Raw genomic sequence first — 17107 nt, 5'->3', positions numbered from 1 at the left:
GTGGTCTCAACTTTATCTAATTTCTGGATCTTTTAGTGGATGGCCGGCGAGTGGCCAGTGATCACTTTAGTATTTCTTCTGTTTTTCTTGTTGCTTAATGCTGACAAATTATACTGTATTTGTTGTCTTTCTGCCGTCTGATTCTGTTTTTTCTCTCTATTTGAGGTGTGGCTCTATCCAGAGATGGGAGTGGGTGTCTTATTCTGCAAGCCTCCCGTCCCGGACACCAGCATGGAGTCCCAAAATTTCCTGTATATTTCTATTGTCAGTTGTGTCGGTAGCATGGCCCAAGCAGAGGGTCACGCCTTTGAGTCTGGTCTGCTTGAGGTTTCTTCCTCAAATCATCAGAGGGCGTTTTTCCTTAACACTGTCACCCGTGTGTTTGCTCTGGGAGTTGGTAAGGTTAGACCTTACTTGTGTGAATCGCCTTGAGGGAACTTTGTTGTGATTTGGCGCTATATAAATGAAATAAATTGAATGATAAAGAGCTGAAACTTAAAACCATAATGACAACAACAAAAAGACAGTCAGTGACAACAGAATGTGATGCAGCACAAAGTTTAGTGGATACACTGAAATAGTTTGTTTCACAAGTTTCATCATCGCGGCTTTAGAAAATCTCACAGCTGTGACATTGCATTATATCAGCAGCAGGGGGCAGACCGAACCACACTGTAAAGGGCGTGGTCACACCGTATATGGGCGTGGCTACAGGGTGCAGTTGGATTCTGGAGACAGTCTACATTTCACCACTGAAAGATACGTCTCCACCTGAAAAGACACAGGTATCATCCCCATCACCATCATCATCATCATCATCATCATCATCATAACCACCCTCTTCCTCCTCACCTTGTGCATGTCTTTCTTAAAGCAGGCTAGCAGTTCATACATTCTGCGCAGCGACTCCTCCCCTCCAACACTCTGGTAGTAGTTTCCGTATGGCGCGAGCTGTAGCTCAGCGGGATCTGGAGCCATGTCTGTTCCATCCTGACTAGCCTGCAGTCAACCACATACTAATACTTAAAAAGAACTGAGTGATGATCTTTGTGTCATTATGCCCTAAATAGTAACTTACAATGGAATCAAACCTTTTTCTGTTTGAAAAATGTTTGCATGCATTTGACAATTGTTTGTTTTATTTAATAATATTGAAGAGGATTCTGATCTTTTTTAAGAAGGACATAACACTTTTTAATCAAATTTTAGGTTTCTTGAAACATTTACAGATGCTCAGCTTGTGTCTGAGAACATGCAACAGTGCCACACATTGCTGCATCCACAAAATGGAGCAGCTTTGGGTATTGGATGGCAACCAGCCAAGTAAACAACTGTTCCACCCCACCTCTCCAAAATAAGGACATTTGAAAATTGCTGGCTAAGGCTAAGCGTAAATTTGGTAAGATTGTAATTCACGTCGGCAGTAATGACACTCGGTTACGCCAATCGGAGGTCACTAAAATTAACATTGAATCGGTGTGTAACTTTGCAAAAACAATGTCGGACTCTGTTGTTTTCTCTGGGCCCCTCCCCAATCGGACCGGGAGTGACATGTTTAGCCGCATGTTCTCCTTGAATTGCTGGCTGTCTGAGTGGTGTCCAAAAAATGAGGTGGGCTTCATTGATAATTGGCAAAGCTTCTGGGGAAAACCTGGTCTTGTTAGGAGAGACGGCATCCATCCCACTTTAGAGGGAGCAGCTCTCATTTCTAGAAATCTGGCCAATTTTTTTGGATCCTCCAAACTGTGACTGTCCAGCGTTGGGACCAGGAGGCAGAGCTGTGGTCTTATACACCTCTCTGCAGCTTCTCTCCCCCTGCCATCCCCTCATTACCCCATCCCCGTAGAGACGGTGCCTGCTCCCAGACCACCAATAACCAGCAAAAATCTATTTAAGCATAAAAATTCAAAAAGAAAAAATAATATAGCACCTTCAACTGCACCACAGACTAAAACAGTTAAATGTGGTCTATTAAACATTAGGTCTCTTTCTTCTAAGTCCCTGTTGGTAAATGATATAATAATTGATCAACATATTGATTTATTCTGCCTTACAGAAACCTGGTTACAGCAGGATGAATATGTTAGTTTAAATGAGTCAACACCCCCGAGTCACACTAACTGTCAGAATGCTCGTAGCACGGGCCGAGGCGGAGGTTTAGCAGCAATCTTCCATTCCAGCTTATTAATTAATCAAAAACCTAGACAGAGCTTTAATTCATTTGAAAGCTTGTCTCTTAGTCTTGTCCATCCAAATTGGAAGTCCCAAAAACCAGTTTTATTTATTATCTATCGTCCACCTGGTCGTTACTGTGAGTTTCTCTGTGAATTTTCAGACCTTTTGTCTGACTTAGTGCTTAGCTCAGATAAGATAATTATAGTGGGCGATTTTAACATCCACACAGATGCTGAGAATGACAGCCTCAACACTGCATTTAATCTATTATTAGACTCTATCGGCTTTGCTCAAAAAGTAAATGAGTCCACCCACCATTTTAATCATATTTTAGATCTTGTTCTGACTTATGGTATGGAAATAGAAGACTTAACAGTATTCCCTGAAAACTCCCTTTTGTCTGATCATTTTTTAATAACATTTACATTTACCCTGATGGACTACCCAGCAGTGGGGAATAAGTTTCATTACACTAGAAGTCTTTCAGAAAGCGCTGTAACTAGGTTTAAGGATATGATTCCTTCTTTATGTTCTCTAATGTCATATACCAACACAGAGCAGAGTAGCTACCTAAACTCTGTAAGGGAGTTAGAGTATCTTGTCAATAGTTTTACATCCTCATTGAAGACAACTTTGGATGCTGTAGCTCCTCTGAAAAAGAGAGCTTTAAATCAGAAGTGTCTGACTCCGTGGTATAACTCACAAACTCGTAGCTTAAAGCAGATAACCCGTAAGTTGGAGAGGAAATGGCGTCTCACTAATTTAGAAGATCTTCACTTAGCCTGGAAAAAGAGTTTGTTGCTCTATAAGAAAGCCCTTCGTGAAGCTAGGACATCTTTCTACTCATCACTAATTGAAGAAAATAAGAACAACCCCAGGTTTCTTTTCAGCACTGTAGCCAGGCTGACAAAGAGTCAGAGCTCTATTGAGCTGAGTATTCCATTAACTTTAACTAGTAATGACTTCATGACTTTCTTTGCTAACAAAATTTTGACTATTAGAGAAAAAATTACTCATAACCATCCCAAAGATGTATCGTTATCTTTGGCTGCTTTCAGTGATGCCGGTATTTGGTTAGACTCTTTCTCTCCGATTGTTCTGTCTGAGATATTTTCATTAGTTACTTCATCCAAACCATCAACATGCTTATTAGACCCCATTCCTGCCAGGCTGCTCAAGGAAGTCCTACCATTATTTAATGCTTCAATCTTAAATATGATCAATCTATCTTTGTTAGTTGGTTATGTACCACAGGCCTTTAAGGTGGCAGTAATTAAACCATTACTTAAAAAGCCATCACTTGACCCAGCTATCTTAGCTAATTATAGGCCAATCTCCAACCTTCCTTTTCTCTCAAAGATTCTTGAGAGGGTAGTTGTAAAACAGCTAACTGATCACCTGCAGAGGAATGGTCTATTTGAAGAGTTTCAGTCAGGTTTTAGAATTCATCATAGTACAGAAACAGCATTAGTGAAGGTTACAAATGATCTTCTTGTGGCTTCGGACAGTGGACTTATCTCTGTGCTTGTTCTGTTGGACCTCAGTGCTGCTTTTGATACTGTTGACCATAAAATTTTATTGCAGAGATTGGAGCATGTCATAGGTATTAAAGGCACTGCGCTGCGGTGGTTTGAATCATATTTATCTAATAGATTACAGTTTGTTCATGTAAATGGGGAATCTTCTTCACAGACTAAAGTTAATTATGGAGTTCCACAAGGTTCTGTGCTAGGACCAATTTTATTCACTTTATACATGCTTCCCTTGGGCAGTATTATTAGACGGTATTGCTTAAATTTTCATTGTTACGCAGATGATACCCAGCTTTATCTATCCATGAAGCCAGAGGATACACACCAATTAGCTAAACTGCAGGATTGTCTTACAGACATAAAGACATGGATGACCTCTAATTTCCTGCTTTTAAACTCAGATAAAACTGAAGTTATTGTACTTGGCCCCACAAATCTTAGAAGCATGGTGTCTAACCAGATCGTTACTCTGGATGGCATTTCCCTGATCTCTAGTAATACTGTGAGAAATCTTGGAGTTATTTTTGATCAGGATATGTCATTCAAAGCGCATATTAAACAAATATGTAGGACTGCCTTTTTGCATTTACGCAATATCTCTAAAATCAGAAAGGTCTTGTCTCAGAGTGATGCTGAAAAATTAATTCATGCATTTATTTCCTCTAGGCTGGACTATTGTAATTCATTATTATCAGGTTGTCCTAAAAGTTCCCTAAAAAGCCTTCAGTTGGTTCAGAATGCTGCAGCTAGAGTACTGACGGGGACTAGCAGGAGAGAGCATATCTCACCCGTGTTGGCCTCCCTTCATTGGCTTCCTGTTAATGCTAGAATAGAATTTAAAATTCTTCTTCTTACTTATAAGGTTTTGAATAATCAGGTCCCATCTTATCTTAGGGACCTCGTGGTACCATATTACCCCATTAGAGCGCTTCGCTCTCAGACTGCGGGCTTACTTGTAGTTCCTAGGGTTTGTAAGAGTAGAATGGGAGGCAGAGCCTTCAGCTTTCAGGCTCCTCTCCTGTGGAACCAGCTCCCAATTCAGATCAGGGAGACAGATACCCTCTCTACTTTTAAGATTAGGCTTAAAACTTTCCTTTTCGCTAAGGCTTATAGTTAGGGCTGGATCGGGTGACCCTGGACCATCCCTTGGTTATGTTGCTTTAGACGTAGACTGTGGGGGGGTTCCCATGATGCACTGTTTCTTTCTCTTTTTGCTCCGTATGCATCACTCTGCATTTAATCATTAGTGATCGATCTCTTTTTCCTGGTTCTTTCCCTCAGCCCCAACCAGTCTCAGCAGAAGACTGCCCCTCCCTGAGCCTGGTTCTGCTGGAGGTTTCTTCCTGTTAAAGGGAGTTTTTCCTTCCCACTGTGGCCAAGTGCTTGCTCATAGGGGGTCGTTTTGACCGTTGGGGTTTTTCATAATTATTGTATGGCCTTGCCTTGCAATGTGGAGCGCCTTGGGGCAACTGTTTGTTGTGATTTCAATTCAATTTCAATTTTTTTTTATATAGCGCCAAAATGATTTGGCGCTATATAAGAAAAAAGTTGATTGATTGATTGATATCTGCTTCAGCCAGGTGATACGTGTGTGTGTCCTTGGTCAGGTGAAATGTGGGTGTGTCCTTGGTCAGGTGAAACGTGGGTGTGCCCTTGGTCAGGTGAAACGTGGGTGTGTCCTTGGCCAGGGGAGACGTGGGTGTGCCCTTGGTCAGGTGAAACGTGGGTGTGTCCTTGGCCAGGTGAACCGTGGGTGCGTTGTTGGTCAGGTGAAATGTGGGTGTGTCCTTGGTCAGGTGAAACATGGGTGTGTCCTTGGCCAGGGGAGACGTGGGTGTGCCCTTGGCCAGGTGAAACGTGGGTGTGTCCTTGGTCAGGTGAACCGTGGGTGCATTGTTCGTCAGGTGAAATGTGGGTGTGTCCTTGGCCAGGTGAAACGTGGATGTGTCCTTGGCCAGGTGAAACATGGGTGTGTCCTTGGTCAGGTGAAACGTGGGTGTGTTCTTGGCCAGGGGAGATGTGGGTGTGCCCTTGGCCAGGTGAAACGTGGGTGTGTCCTTGGTCAGGTGAACCGTGGGTGCATTGTTGGTCAGGTGAACGTGGGTGTGTCCTTGGCCAGGGGAGACGTGGGTGTGTCCTTGGTCAGGTGAACCGTGGATGTGTCCTTGGTCAGGTGAAACATGGGTGTGTCCTTGGCCAGGGGAGATGTGGGTGTCCCCTTGGCCAGGTGAAACGTGGGTGTGTCCTTGGTCAGGTGAACCATGGGTGCGTTGTTGGTCAGGTGAAACATGGGTGTGTCCTTGGCCAGGTGAAACGTGGATGTGTCCTTGGCCAGGTCAAACGTGGATGTGTCCTTGGCCAGGTCAAACGTGGGTGCGTTGTTGGTCAGGTGAAACGTGGGTGTGTCCTTGGTCAGGTCAAACATGGGTGCGTTGTTGGTCAGGTGAAACGTGGGTGTGTCCTTGGCCAGGTCAAACGTGGGTGCGTTGTTGGTCAGGTGAAACGTGGGTGTGTCCTTGGTCAGGTCAAACGTGGGTGCGTTGTTGGTCAGGTGAAACGTGGGTGTGTCCTTGGCCAGGTGAAACATGGATGTGTCCTTGGTCAGGTCAAACGTGGGTGCGTTGTTGGCCAGGTGAAACGTGGATGTGTCCTTGGTCAGGTGAAACGTGGGTGTGTCCTTGGTCAGGTGAACCGTGGGTGCGTTGTTGGTCAGGTGAAACGTGGATGTGTCGGCCAGGTCAAACGTGGGGGCGCTGTTGGTCAGGTGAAACGTGGGTTTGTCCTTGGTCAGGTCAAACATGGGTGCGTTGTTGGCCAGGTGAAACGTGGGTGTGTCCTTGGTCAGGTCAAACGTGGGTGCGTTGTTGGCCAGGTGAAACGTGGATGTGTCCTTGGCCAGGTCAAACGTGGGTGTGTCCTTGGTCAGGTCGAACATGGGTGCATTCCTGACCTTCTACAGCCGCTGGGTTCTCAACACTGAGGCACCTGCGTACTGGATCATGTCCAGCATTCCCGTGTTTTATTTGGGGAGGTACTGATTGATTTGAGTTGGTACTGTGAAATAACTGCATGTTCTGCATTTATTATGATGTATTCTGTTTAAGTGTTTCCCTGAAAAAATTTACCCTGATCAGCAGAAGGATTCCAGTCTTGAGTTCCGTCAGTTTGGGTGAAATCTGATTCCTGGGAGCGGATCCTCCTGACAAAGAATGGCTGGGAAACTCCCAAGACTCAATCAAATTATAAGAGATTGACAGCAGCTTTAGCACCTGCAATAAATTAAACACAGTGAACACACAGAGAGAGAGAACTTAATAAAATATGAGTTATTTTCTCCCTCCCCATGCACCACTTTTATGTACAGTGGCCATAATACACTGTAACATTAATATAATACTGCCGCAAGTGACTGGTGATGTTATGTGCCGGCAGATTGTATGGGCATTGTGAAACCGCTTATGTAAGGCACCGCTGACTGTGGTACTCCTTGTACAGTGCTGGACTTTAGACCTGGCTTTTAGTTGCTTAAGTTGCAAATGGTTTCTGGTGACAAAAGATATCAAAGTGCCATCTCTCTTCCTGACCACACCTCATTTCAACTGTTTCAGTTTGAACCTCATCTTAGATTGGGATGACACGGAACAAAGAGAAGGAATGAGAGGAGAGTAGTAGCCAGTACAGTAGTTTTGATCAGTATGTCTGTTTTTTGTGTATTGTGTATATTGTGTATTTACGAGGTCTGTTAGAAAAGTATTGGACCTTTTTATTTTTTGCAAAAGCCTGATGGATTTAAATCACGTGTGCTTGCATGAGCAAACCTTGAACCTTCGTGTGCATACGTGAACTTTTTCACACCTGTCGATTGCATAATTTCCTGGTAAGCAGTGTTTGTGTGGGACGTGTCTTGTGCGCTCGGCAGATTTTCATTTCAAGGAAAAAGACGGAATGACTGGAGCAGCGCCGCATCAAATTTTGCCAGAAACTGGGTGACAGCCAGGTGGAAACCATGCAGAAGATTCAGACGGCTTTCGGTGACAATGCTATGGGTATCACACAGATTAAGGAGCGGTACAACCGGTTTAAAGACGTCTGCACAGCGGTGGAGAGCGAGCCGCGCTACGGTCGGCCATCAACATGCTGAAATGACCAGATCATTTCCAAAGTGAATGCTGTGGTGATGTGGGACCATCGTGTGACTATCCGAGAAATTGCGGAAGAGGTGGACATCAGCACTTTTTCGGTACATTTCACTGTGACAGAAGATTTGGCCATGAAAAGAGTGGCGGTGAAATTCATGCTGCTGCTGACGGCGGCGCAAAAGCACCTTCGTGTTGAAGTCTCACAGGACATGCTGTGACATGCCCACCTCAATTTCTCGGATAGTCACACGACTGAAAATCACCGAAAGCCGTCTGAATCATCTGAATGGTTTCCACCTGGCTGTCGCCCAGTTTCTGGCAAAATTTGATACGGCACTGCTCCATTCGTTCCGTCTTTTTCCTTGAAATGAAAATCCGCCGAGAGCACTGCACATGTCCTCACACAAAGGCTGCTTACCAGAAAATGATGCAATCGACAGGCGTGAAAAAGTTCACGCATGCGCATGAAGGTTCAAGGTTGGCTCGTGCAAGCACACGTGATTCAAATCCATCAGGTTTTTGCAAAAAATAAAAAGGTCCGATACTTTTCTGACAGACCTCGTATATTTACGTGGTCTATTAGATAATAAACCGACCCTTTTATTTTTTTTTTAACTATATGGATTTGAATGACGTGCGACTACACCAATCATGCTTGAACCCTCGTGCGCATGCGTGAGTTTTTTCACGCGTGTCGGTGACGTCATTTCCCTGTGGGCAGGCCTTGAGTGAGATGTGGTCCCGCCCTCTCGGCTGAATTCCTTTGTTTCACACGCTGCTCGAGATGGCACGCGTTGCTTTATCAACATTTTTTCTGGACCTGTGAGGGATATCCGAGTGGACACTATTTGAGAAATTAAGCTGGTTTTCGGTGAAAAGTTTAACGGCTGATGAGAGATTATGGGGTGTTTCTGTCACTGTAAGGACTTCCCACGGAGCGGGACGTTGTGCAGCGCTTCCAGGCGCCGTCGTCGGCCTGTTTCGACCTGAAAACATCCTAATTTAAGGCTTAATTCACCCAGGACGTCGTGAGAGAACAGAGAAGATTCAGAAGAGGCCGGCATGAGGACTTTATGCGGACATTCCACTGTTTAAGGACATTTTGTAATGAAAGACGTGCGCGCAAATTCGCCGAGTCGTTTCCGTGACAACTCGGCAAATCTGTGTGCGCCGCGACAGGAAAAACACCTCCGTGTTGAAAACCATTTGTAAAATTCAGGCGGCTTTTGATGGCTTTCAACAAGTGAGTAACTGAGAAATTGTTTAACAGCTGGGCATGTTCCAACTTGCCCGTTAAGGTTTGCAACGGAGGTGTTTTTCCTGTCGCGACCCCCCGCGGTCGGGTCCAGCCCGACATGTGCCTCTGCCCGCATGTTCTTTCATTACAAAATGTCCGTTAACAATGGAATGTCCGAATAAACTCCTCATGCCGACTTCTTCTGAAAGTTCTCTGTTCTCTGACGACTTCCTGGATCAACAGAACCTGAAATGTGGAAGTTTTCAACTTGAAACGGTGAGACGCTGCCGCCTCGAAGCACATTCCACTGTTACAGGAGTTTTTGTAATGGAAAGAGGAGCGGAGAAATTCGCCACGGAGCCGCTCATGGCGCGGGACGAAAGCACCTCCGTGTTTGTCTCACAGGACAAGCCCTAACATGCCCAGCTCTTGCACCATTCGGAAGATTCAGACAGCTTTCGGTGGCTTTTCAGTCGTGTGATTATCCGAGAAATTGTGGACGAGCTGGACATGCCACAACATGTCCTGTGAGGCTTCATCACGGCGTTGCTTTTTGTTCTGTGCCCTGCACCTCCATCCCGACGCACAAATTCCTCCGCATGTCTTTTCATGCCAAAAAAGTGCCGATGTCAAACTCTTCTGCCATTTCTGTGGTAGTCAGATGACGTCGCGGATCAACAAAGCGTTTACTTTGGAAATGAACGGCACATTCCACTGTTACAGGAGTTTTTTGTCATGAAAAGACGTGCGGAGGAATTCGCGCATCGGGACCGAGGCGCAGGGCACAGAACAAAAAGCAATGCCGTGATGAAGCCTCACAGGACATGTTGTGGCATGTCCAGCTCGTCCACAATTTCTTGGATAGTCACACGACTGAAAAGCCACTCAGTCAGAATGGTGCAAGAGCTGGGCATGTTAGGGCTTGTCCTGTGAGACCAACACGGAGGTGCTTTCGTCCCGCGCCATGAGTGGCTCCGTGGCGAATTTCTCCGCTCCTCTTTCCATTACAAAAACTCCTGTAACAGTGGAATGTGCCGAAAAAGTGCTATGTCCAGCTGTCTTGCCATTTCTCTGGTAGTCAGACGACGTCCCGTTTGAGCCTGTCGATCGCCACTCCGTGCGCGGCGCACCATCCGCTGCTGTGGGCCATCTTTAATCCAGTTGTAATTGTCCTTAATCTGTGTGATCCACATAAGATCTTCACCGAAAGCCATCTGAATTTTCCAAATGGTTTCTACTTGGCTGTCTCTCACACTTTCTGAAAAAATTTTGATGAAGCAAAGCGGCAGTCGATCAGCCAATTTCCTGACAATGAAAATCCGATGAGGGGGCTGGAGCACTCCTCCCACAAGGCGTGCTCACAGGCGAATGACGCAACCGACAGGCGTGAAAAAACTCACGCATGCGCACAAAGGTTCAAGCTTGGCTGATGCAATCACACATGATTCAAATCCATATAGTTTTTGCAAAAAATATAAAGGTCCGTTACTCTTCTAACAGACCTCGTAAATTAAAAACAGAATACAATGATCTGCAAATCATTTTCAACCTATATTCAATTGAATACACCACAAAGACAAGATATTTAATGTTCAAACTGATAAACATTATTGTTTTTGTGCAAATATTTGCTCATTTTGAAATGGATGCCTGCAACACGTTTCAAAAAAGCTGGGACAGTGGTATGTTTACCACTGTGTTACATCATCTTTCCTTCTAACAACACTCAATAAGCGTTTGGGAACTGAGGACACTAATTGTTGAAGTTTTGTAGTTGGAATTCTTTCCCATTCTTGCTTGATGTACAACTTCAGTTGTTCAACAGTCCGGGGTCTCCGTTGTCGTATTTTACCCTTCATAATGCGCCACACATTTTCAATGGGTGACAGGTCTGGACTGCAGGCAGTCCAGTCTAGTACCCGCACTCTTTTACTATGAAGCCATGCTGTTGTACCACATGCAGAATGTGGCAGGAACGTCCCTGAAAAAGACGTTGCTTGGATGGCAGCATGTGTTGCTCCAAAACCTGGATGTACCTTTCAGCATTGATGGTGCCGTCACAGATGTGTAAGTTGTCCATGCCATGGGCACTAACACACCCCCATATCATCACAGATGCTGGCTTTTGAACTTTGCACTGGTAACAGTTTGGATGGTCTTTTTCCTCTTTTGTCCTGAGGACACGGCGTCCATGATTTCCAAAAACAATTTGAAAAGTGGACTCATCAGACCACAGCACACTTTTCCACTTTGTGTCTGTCCATTTCAAATGAGCTCAGGCGCAGAGAAGGCGGCGGTGTTCCAGGATGTTGTTGATGTATGGCTTTCACTTTGCATGGTAGAGTTTTAACTTGCACTTGTAGATGTAGCGACGAACTGTGTTAACGGACAGTGGTTTTCTGAAGTGTTCCTGAGCCCACGCGGTAAGATCCATTACACAATGATGTCGGTTTTTAATGCAGTGCTGCCTGAGGGATAGAAGGTCACAGGCATTCAATGTTGGTTTTCGGCCTTGCTGCTTACGTGTAGAAAGTTCTCCAGATTCTCTGAATCTTCTGATTATATTATTGACTGTAGATGATGGAATCCCTAAATTCCTTGTAATTGAACGCTGAGAAACATTGTTCTTAAACTGTTGGACTATTTTTTCACACAGTTGTTCATAAAGTGGTGATCTTCACCCCATCTTTGCTTGTGAATGGCTGAGCCTTTTGGGGATGCTCCTTTTATATCCAATCATGACACTCATAATTAGTGTCCCAGTTCCCAAATGCTTATTGAGTGTTGTTAAAAGGAAAGGTGATGTAACACAGTGGTGAAACATGTTGTGAAACGTGTTGTAGGCATCCAGTTCAAAATGAGCAAATATTTGCACAAAAACATTAAAGTTTGTCAGTTTGAACATTAAATATCTTGTCTTTGTGGTGTATTCAATTAAATATAGGTTGAAGAGGATTTGCAAATCATTGTATTCTGTTTCTATTTACATTTCACACAACATCCCAACTTCATTGTAATTGGGGTTGTAGACTTAAGACTTTTCATTTCAAAGTGCTATAAGTAAATAAAGCATTATTATTATTATTATTATTATCAAGATCCAGGCTTTTAATGAGTTCCTGGACTGGCCATCAGAAGTGTCTCTGTATGTGGTCCCTGAAAGTGTTGAACCTGTAGAGACATTCACTTACGGTATTTCAGCAGTGACACTCATGTCTCTTTGAGATCCAGAGAAGATCTTATGGAGTCATGAGGTCAAACATCAGAGGTGTTTTATGATGCTGATATCTTTGCAGAAGAATGAAGGACTTGGACCTTCGTTCGTCTGCAGGTGCTGCTTGTGAAAATGACACTGGTGCTGTTTTGTAGTGCCAGGTGTACCACAGGGTCTGGTGTGTGTGTTCTACTGTTTGTTGTAAAATGTGCTGAAGTGCTGTGTGCACTGACAGAGCTACGTTGTGTCTCATGCTTGTTGACGGGACTGATGATATAATCAGAGTTGCAGAAATCATGCAGGAAAACTTTGTTGAGTTGACGCCGTTCCTCCATCTGTAGAGAATTCTCCTAACAGACACAGACACAGTTGGTTATTTAAATCCCACTGAATGTCCACTCCCGCGACCCGATCCCGGATAAGCGGTTGAAAATGAGTGAGTTCATGAATGTCCACTGACTGAGTGTTTGACAGACTTACAAAGTCAGAGAAGAGTCTCTGGGCCAGCAGGTGGAGATGCTGCACCCGGTTGATAGCGATGGAAAATAGACGCTGAGAGTCTGTGATTGGCTGACCAGAAACACCGAGACACAAGACACAGACCAGGATGTAGACTGTGGGATAGAAGCACGTCAGACAGAAAGTCTTAGAAGTTCTACCTAAGCCAGATCACAAAGCCAGGAAACAAAAGTTGCAGATATCTGACACACAAAGAATTAGTGGTTTATAAAATACCAGAAATCTGCACTGGAGGAAAAGTACCAAAGAGTGTGTCATTAACTGATGTTAAATAAGAAAAAAACAAAACAAAACAAAAAAAAAACAGATTTTAAATACGTTTTAAAATGCTGTTATCCCTCAGAGCCACCACGTTTCAGTTTTCATCGAAAGCGGAGATTGTTGTGAACATTTTGATATGCAAGAAATTACACCTTTAGACAGTACCTTTAAAAAGGACAATTTCCTGAGGTAGAGTAAAATCAAGAAAACAATGAATTTTGCTCTGTATAATATGCATTGAAGAAAATGTGGAATAATATTTACTTGAAAAACCTAGGCAAGTTTTTTCGCTCAGAAATTCCAAGTAAATTTTACAAGGAGAATTCTTAAGTAAATTGTACTTGCATACGAGGTCTGTCTGTAAAGTATCGTACCTTTTTATTTTTTTCAAAAACTATATGGATTTCATTTATATGTTTTTACATCAGACATGCTTGAACCCTCGTGCGCATGCGTGAGTTTTTCCACGCCTGTCGGTGACGTCATTCGCCTGTGAGCACGCCTTGTGGAAGGAGTGGTCCCGCCCCCTCGTCGGATTTTCATTGTCTGGAAATGGCGGAATGAAAAGGACTTTTTTTCCATCAGAATTTTTTCAGAAGCTGTTAGAGACTGGCACCTGGAAACCATTCGAAAAATTTATTTGGCTTTCAGTGAAAATTTTACGGGCTTCACAGAGAATAAGGACTTTAACTACAGGTTTAAGGACACCTTTAAAGGACGGTCGGTGCGCCGCGCTGCGAGCTGCGACGATGCGGCACAAACCACTGGATCATTTCTAAGCTGATGGCTCTGTGGATACGAGACCGTCGTGTGCTCTTTCTCTGGTTATCACAAGACCTGGACATCATCCATTTTCCGGCAGATTTCACTTTTAACAAGAGATTTTGTCATGGAAAGCCGCGCGGAGGCTTCGCGCGTCACGACCGATTCGCTGATGAAGCGAGACAAAGGAACACCTCCGTTTCGGCATGTTAGAGGACAAGTTGGGACATGTCTATCTCGGCTTTCAGTGCTTACCAGTCGAGTGAGTATAAAAGAACTTGTGGAAAGTAAAAATTTTCAGCTGTTCTCCTTGTTTTCACTCAAGGTTGCCACAGTAGATCCAATTTGGATCTGCATGTTGATTTGGCACAAATTCTACACTGGATGCCCTTCCTGATGGACCTCCACATTACATGGAGAAATGTGGCAGGGGTGGGATTTGAACCGGGAACCTTTTGCACTAAAACCAAGTGCACGAACTGCTTGTCCACCACCCCTGCACTGAGTTTTAAGTCCCTTTGGCTTCCCTTGTTTTCACTCGGAGTTGCCACAGCAGATCTTTGATCATTAATTCATGAATGTGTTCATTATAAAACAACCATTGATGCATCTTGATGCATCTTTTTTCTAAACAGAATTTCTTTTGTCTCACTGTCTGACAAATTTAAGTATTTTTAATAATCCATAGTATGCAGAGGTGTGGCCAAGTGCTTAGTGCAACTTGGTTTCAGTGCAAAAGGTTCCCGGTTCAAACCCCATCCCTGCCGCATTTCTCCATGTAATGTGGAGGTCCATCAGGAAGGGCAGCCAGTATAGAATTTGTGCCAAATCAACATGCAGATGCAAAATGGATCTGCTGTGAAAACAAGGGGAACAGCTGAAAAGTTTCACTTTTTATGAATAAAGAGAGAGTAAAATTCAATGAAAATATTCAGTTGATAATTGCTAGTAAATGTTACTTGAGTTATTCTTTTAGATAAACTAATATGCAAGTAAAATTTAATTGGAATTTCTGAGTGAAAAAACTTGCCTAGGCTTTTTCAAGTAAATGTCACTCCAAATTTTTTTTCAGTGTGATTTTGGCGGCACAATGCGGCAGGACTTTGAAATACATCTCTTAAAGCTACACAATATTTATAAATGAAGTATTAAAGTGAGTACTGATTACTTCATTGTTGTTGTTGTTGTTGTTGTTTTTTGCAGGCACTGTGACGATCAGCACAAACCAAATAATTTGACAGAATGACCTCAGGCAACTGTGAAACTAATGTTTCCATGATGAAGTGAATTTCTTCAAAATTTGGTGCATTCTGATAAGAGATCTGCTGCCTTCTGATGTACATGTCACCTTCCTGTTGATGCATGGATATAACACGTAGAAGCCTTCAGAGGCATTAGTTTGACCAATTCAACACTAATAATGTTTTTGTGCCACACTGACGTTCACTTGTAGTACAAAATTTAAAACCACCCCAATGCTTAGATAACGAACATGTTAGTGTGTCACTAATCTCCAGCAAGACATAAACTTTTATTGCACACAACATCCAAAATAAAAAAAAATTACCGCCCACCCAAACAATTTAAGACCTATATTGTTGAATATCAGGTGATGCTGAGTCTGACATCTGTATTTTATAAACATTTTAAGTTAGACTTTATTCCTGTTTTATAATGTTACACAGCACATTCATGAGAAGTCCATCTGTCACCATCGCTTTGCTCCTGCGAAGTGCTTCCCTCTGTGTTTTTGGCTGCACATCATGTATTTTTAGCAGGCATGAACACCTGCGCACCAGTTATGTGCACACCTGTTAATAGTGTAACATTACAACTATTTAAATGTTTGTTAAATATTTGCAGCTTCATCACATATTTAAAGCCATCAAAATGTGTAAAATCTGTTTTAATGAACCTTTGTATTGTCTGTCTGTCTGTCTGTCTGTGTCTGCTTGTCATGACAGAAATTTAATTTATTCATTCATTTGTTCATTTTTTGTCGCTTATCCAGTTATGGGCCCCTAATTTAGATACTCTCTTGGATAAAGTTTGGATACGGCATGGACAGTCTGGATACAGTTTGGACACAGTTTGCACACAGCTTGGATACAGTTTGGTAACAGTTTGGATACAGATTGCATGATTTCCTTACAGTTTGGATTGTTGAATACAATTTAGAAACAGTTTGATCGTAGTTTTGTTAGTTTGTATACAGTTTTTGGTGTATGGACTCAGTTTGGATACAGTCTGGATGCTGATCTGAGTGACTGATGATGGATTTCTGCAAATATCTCAAACTACGTTATATCAGCAGTACTTAATTGTTTGGAATCAATACTTTTAGTGTTGTGTTTGCTGGGGTGGATTATGCTCCCCACATTTAGCGCTCATAAATCTGCTCACATCGTAACTGATAAAGGATGATTTTGGCAAAGCTGGTTTATACATGACAAAGCATAAGTGATTTCACAGCTGTAATTAACAAAGAACAGGATCAAAACACAGACTTCAGTTTGAGTCAACTTGTGGCAAAGAGCGATAATGGCTCATTGAAGAAAACTTTAAACAAAAAAGAGAAATCTTACCTTTGTCCATGGCGACTTGAGTGTACGAGAACTCAGGCTGGGTAAAGTCAGGTTTGACTAATCTGAGCTGAGGTCAGTTTTCAGTGTTCTGATCTTGTTGTTTTATAGCAGCAAAAAAAATGATTAAATTCATCAAAAAGGAAACATGAAGCATCCAAAACAAACACACACACACACATCTGTGTGTGTGTGTGTGTGTGTGTTTGTGTCAGACCGGTGTCACATTTGAACCAGTCTGGATCTGCTTGTCAGACTAATGTTTAGTGATCACTTCACACACACTAACGTTAGAATATTAACATGTTCTGATAAACACGTTATCTAATCCACTAACGTGCACTAACACTAACACTGCAGTGCTTTGTGCACTATAAACTGTGCTATTAGCAAACATTCTCACTTTTACTGTAAAGGATCAAATTTAGGTGTAATTAATTTCAAAACAAGTCAACCTTATTTAATCATCTGCAAGCTGCTCGACATTCCAGATTTTTTGGATTATTAAGACGAGGAAACTAACGATAGTGAGACAAAACTATGTCTCCAAACTTCAGTGAGGCTGAATGAGCCCATAATGATGTTAGGTGCTAATTCTGATGGAAAACTGATATTTACAGATTTTGACAATGTCTTCTTGACAACACTGTGGAAGATTGTGAATGATGCTTAAAAACACAACTTGT

General features: G+C 42.9%; 1 protein-coding gene across 1 annotated transcript; it reads right to left on the bottom strand.

Moving 5' to 3' along the window:
- Nucleotides 1-542: 542 nt before the first annotated feature.
- gh1 (growth hormone 1) lies at nt 543-16570 on the bottom strand. Its single transcript, XM_034190361.1, has 7 exons — nt 16425-16570; nt 12778-12911; nt 12531-12647; nt 6833-6976; nt 853-999; nt 707-771; nt 543-673 (listed from the first exon to the last, which is right to left on the bottom strand). The coding sequence occupies exons 1-6, from the start codon at nt 16432-16434 to the stop codon at nt 709-711; spliced, it is 615 nt and encodes a 204-aa protein (XP_034046252.1). The 5' UTR covers nt 16435-16570; the 3' UTR covers nt 543-673; nt 707-708.
- Between the last annotated feature and the right edge of the window lie 537 nt (nt 16571-17107).

Source organism: Thalassophryne amazonica, chromosome 16 (assembly GCF_902500255.1).
Source record: "Thalassophryne amazonica chromosome 16, fThaAma1.1, whole genome shotgun sequence".
Lineage (NCBI taxonomy): Eukaryota > Metazoa > Chordata > Actinopteri > Batrachoidiformes > Batrachoididae > Thalassophryne > Thalassophryne amazonica.
Note: the sequence above shows the minus strand (reverse complement) of the source record. Positions and strands in the feature narration are given on the sequence as shown.

Coding starts and splice junctions, on each gene's coding strand:
- gh1 (XM_034190361.1), bottom strand. Junction 12,648..12,777: donor AGAGACTCTTCTCTGACTTT/GTAAGTCTGTCA, acceptor TGTGTCTGTTAG/GAGAATTCTCTACAGATGGA. Junction 1,000..6,832: donor GAATCCTTCTGCTGATCAGG/GTAAATTTTTTC, acceptor GGTTGACTGCAG/GCTAGTCAGGATGGAACAGA.